This window comes from Rosa rugosa, chromosome 6 (genome assembly GCF_958449725.1).
Source record: "Rosa rugosa chromosome 6, drRosRugo1.1, whole genome shotgun sequence".
In the NCBI taxonomy this organism is placed as follows: domain Eukaryota; kingdom Viridiplantae; phylum Streptophyta; class Magnoliopsida; order Rosales; family Rosaceae; genus Rosa; species Rosa rugosa.
The window spans coordinates 31,347,856-31,351,491 of record NC_084825.1 but is presented as its reverse complement, the minus strand read 5'-3'; the positions used below and the strand labels follow the sequence as shown (position 1 = coordinate 31,351,491).

At 42.1% G+C, this 3,636-nt stretch overlaps 1 protein-coding gene across 1 annotated transcript; it reads left to right on the top strand.

Moving 5' to 3' along the window:
• Nucleotides 1–660: 660 nt before the first annotated feature.
• On the top strand, nucleotides 661–3,636 carry LOC133715037 (scarecrow-like protein 6). Its single transcript, XM_062141346.1, has one exon. The coding sequence runs from the start codon at nucleotides 1,198–1,200 to the stop codon at nucleotides 3,403–3,405; it is 2,208 nt and encodes a 735-aa protein (XP_061997330.1). The 5' UTR covers nucleotides 661–1,197; the 3' UTR covers nucleotides 3,406–3,636.

The window sequence follows — 3,636 nt, the reverse complement described above, 5'->3', positions numbered from 1 at the left end:
AATTTACACTCATTCTTTCATTTTTTAGTTAAAATTTTTATTAAAAAATTAAGTTAGTAAAAATAAAATTTAATTTCCCAAAATGAGAAACATAGAGTGTAGATTATATAATTAAAGTCTGAATTTAACTCCCTTAACATTTTATAGTTTAAGAAAATTAAAAACAGAAAGAGAAAAATTAGGCGCCCAGATTTTATTCAAGAACGTGAGTCATGCAGTGCACTTGAATTTGTCAATTAGAGAAACTTTTTTAGGTAGTTATCATTATTTTACCGTCATCGACAACTTCTGACATTCTCTAACGCACTTTAATTATAAACAGACGATGTCAATCCTAATTTCATCTTCTGCTCGAAAATGACTTTGCTCTCCACATTTAAACGATGAAATCATTGTTGCATGTCAAATTTTGCATCTCATTATTCTTTTCCAATTTATGTGAACAACGAATTTTGGTTTCACAAGGAAAATTGGAGGTTAGGAAATTACTTGGTGATTTGCGAGAGTGGGATTGAATTGATTGACAGTAACCCTAGATGAGAGAAAACAACATCTACAGACAAAAGCCACATAAAAAATTGTAATTAACAACTGTTTCTTTTTTTAATTAAAAGAAAAAAACAGAGAGAGAGAGAGACAGAGAGAGAGGAGAGAGAGAGCTCACTTTACCACTTTTATATGTTGCACGCATCCACATAGCAGAAAACAGAAGGAAGACGAAGTACTAGTACTACTTCCCAAAGGCACCAGAAGAGAAACAAAGAAAGAAAGAAAACCTACCAAAGCGCCTAAACCCATTTTCAAGCAATGAAGATACAAAAGATGGTTCCAAAAATGGTTCTTGAGTCTTGAGTTGCATCCTCTCTCAAACAGAAGCAGCAGCCAATTGGAGCACAAGGTGTCTCTGTCTACTGAAATTTCAATTCTTGAGCTGTGTGTTGTGTGTTTAATCAGCTGAAGTCTTAGGATTTGGGTTGGGAACAGAGACTTAGAACTCAAAAGTCTGTGTCTTTTCTTGTTGTATAGCATTGTGGGGTGGGTGGTCTCTGTTTCAAGCTCAATTGGTTTGAAATTTGAAGTGAACCCATTTGTGGTCTGAGAGTCTTTTGGGGTTGTGGGGTTGTTCTTGTTTTTGAAAGCTGGAGGCTTTTGGATTCTTGGGTTTTTGGGTATCTTTGTTAGTGTTGATTTTGTTAGATGAAGGCCATGCCCCTACCCTTTGAGGAGTTTCAAGGGAAGGGGGTGTTAGATTTCTCATCTGATTCTTCAGATTTGTTAGCTTCACCACCACCACAGGGTCACCATCAACAACCACAAAAGTGGAAGGAGAATTGCTATGTGGGCAGCACTGAGCCCACTTCTGTTCTCGATACCCGAAGAAGCCCAAGCCCTCCTACATCCTCTTCAACTCTGTCTTCTTCTCACGGCAGCGGCGGTGGAAGTGGGTCTACAGATACCACCACTACCACCGGCGTGGCGGCTGCGGCTCCGGCAGAAAACAAGCCATTTGAAGCAGGTCTAGAGGAAGCAAAATGTGGACCACCACTTGGAATGGAGGACTGGGAGAGTGTGCTGTCTGAGTCACCAGGTCAAGAGCAGTCCATTCTTAGGTTGATGATGAGTGACATTGAAGACCCATCTCTTGGATTGAACAAGCTGTTGCAGAGTGGGGTTGGTTCTCATCAAGATTTTGGGTTTCATGATGTGGTGGAGGATCAAGGTTATGGCGCCTTTGAAGAACACAATACAGGGAGTTTGAATTTGGGGATGAGCAGCATTGCTAACCCTTCTCTGCAAGCAACATCTTGTTCTGAAATTCCTTTCAATGGCTCAAATGCTACCGTTTTCTCTGCTTCAGTGAACAATCTGTTCCCAGGTTCACTACCTCCTGGTTTGTTCCAACAGCAACAACAATTGGTTGAGCCTTTGGATGAGAAGCCACAAATTTTCAATCCACATATGGTGATGAATCAAAACCAAGCTCAGTTTAATCAAAATCCTGCGATGTTTATGCCACTGACGTATTCCCAATTGCAAGACCACCACTTCCTTTCCCCACCTCAGGCAAAAAGGCATAATTCCGGTGGCTTTGGACCCAGTTACCCGGGCCAGAGAGTGCCGTTTTTGAATCCGGGTCAAGAGCTAATGGCTCGGGTACAGCAGCAGCAGCAGCAGCAACAACATCAGCAGCAGCTTCCGTTGCTTCCACAACATCTCCAACACAGGCCAGTAATGTTAGCCGCGAAGGACAAAATGGTGAACAATCTGGAAGGGGATAAAGAATTGATGAACAACCACCAGCTTCATCAAGCGATAGTTGACCAGCTTGTCAATGCAGCAGAGCTGATCGAAACAGGCAATCCGTTACTCGCGCAAGGGATATTGGCGCGGCTCAATCAACAGCTCTCTCCTATTGGTAAGCCTTTTCAAAGGGCTGCTTTCTATTTCAAGGAGGCCTTGGAATTACTACTTAACATGAACAACTCTCACTCTTCTGCTAATTTGTCACCTTTTAGCCTCATTTACAAGATTGCTGCATATAAATCGTTCTCTGAAATCTCACCAGTTCTCCAATTTGCCAACTTTACTTGCAACCAAGTCATCCTTGAATCTGTGGAAGGCTTTAATCGTGTCCATGTTATCGATTTTGATATTGGCTATGGTGGGCAATGGGCTTCTTTTATGCAAGAGGTGGCTTTAAGAAATGGTGGTTCGCCTCCTTCTCTCAAAATCACTGCATTTGTATGCTCTTCGATGCACGATGAATTCGAGCTGGCTTTCACTCAAGAAAACCTCAAGAACTTTGCTTGTGAGCTCAATTTGGCATTTGAACTCGAAATTGTAAGTATTGAGGCATTGAGCTCTGGTTCTTGGCCATTACCACTTCATGGCTCAGAGGGTGTGGCAGTTGCTGTCAATCTTCCAATTGCTTCCTTCTTGAATTCCCGTTTATCGCTTCCTTTGGTCCTGCGCTTTGTTAAGCAGCTTTCTCCCAAAATTGTGGTATCCTTGGAAAGGGGCAGTGACCGGACTGATATCCCATTTCCTCACCAAATCATTCAAGCCGTTCACTGTTACTCAAGCCTTCTTGAATCATTAGATGCTGTAAATGCAAACCTAGATGCCCTGCAAAAGATTGAGCGGTACTTGCTCCAACCAAGCATTGAAAAGATTGTAATGGGCTGCCATCTTTCTCCTAAAAGGACACCGACACCTTCTTGGAGGACTCTGTTTTTGTCATCTGGGTTCTCCCCGTTGACATTCAGCAATTTCACCGAGTCCCAAGCCGAGTGCTTGGTGCAACGGACTCCAGTTGGGGGTTTCCATGTTGAGAAGAGACAGTCTTCGCTTGTGCTCTGCTGGCAGCGGAAGGATCTCATCTCAGCCTCAGGGTGGCGGTGCTGAAGAACCAGCATTTTGACATTGGTTCTACCTGTTAATTTTCGTCTCCAAGATGCTTCATAACTTATTAGTTTCGGATCTTTTTGAGTTTTCTTGCTTCTGTGCTAATTGTCTATGGTGCTGTAGGCCTATTGTTTGTAATGAAGAAACCAGACATTTAAAAGTAACTCAATGGCTTTGTACAGTTTTTTTCTTTGCAATTCTAGTTTATAACTTGAATTTCGGTATTTCTAT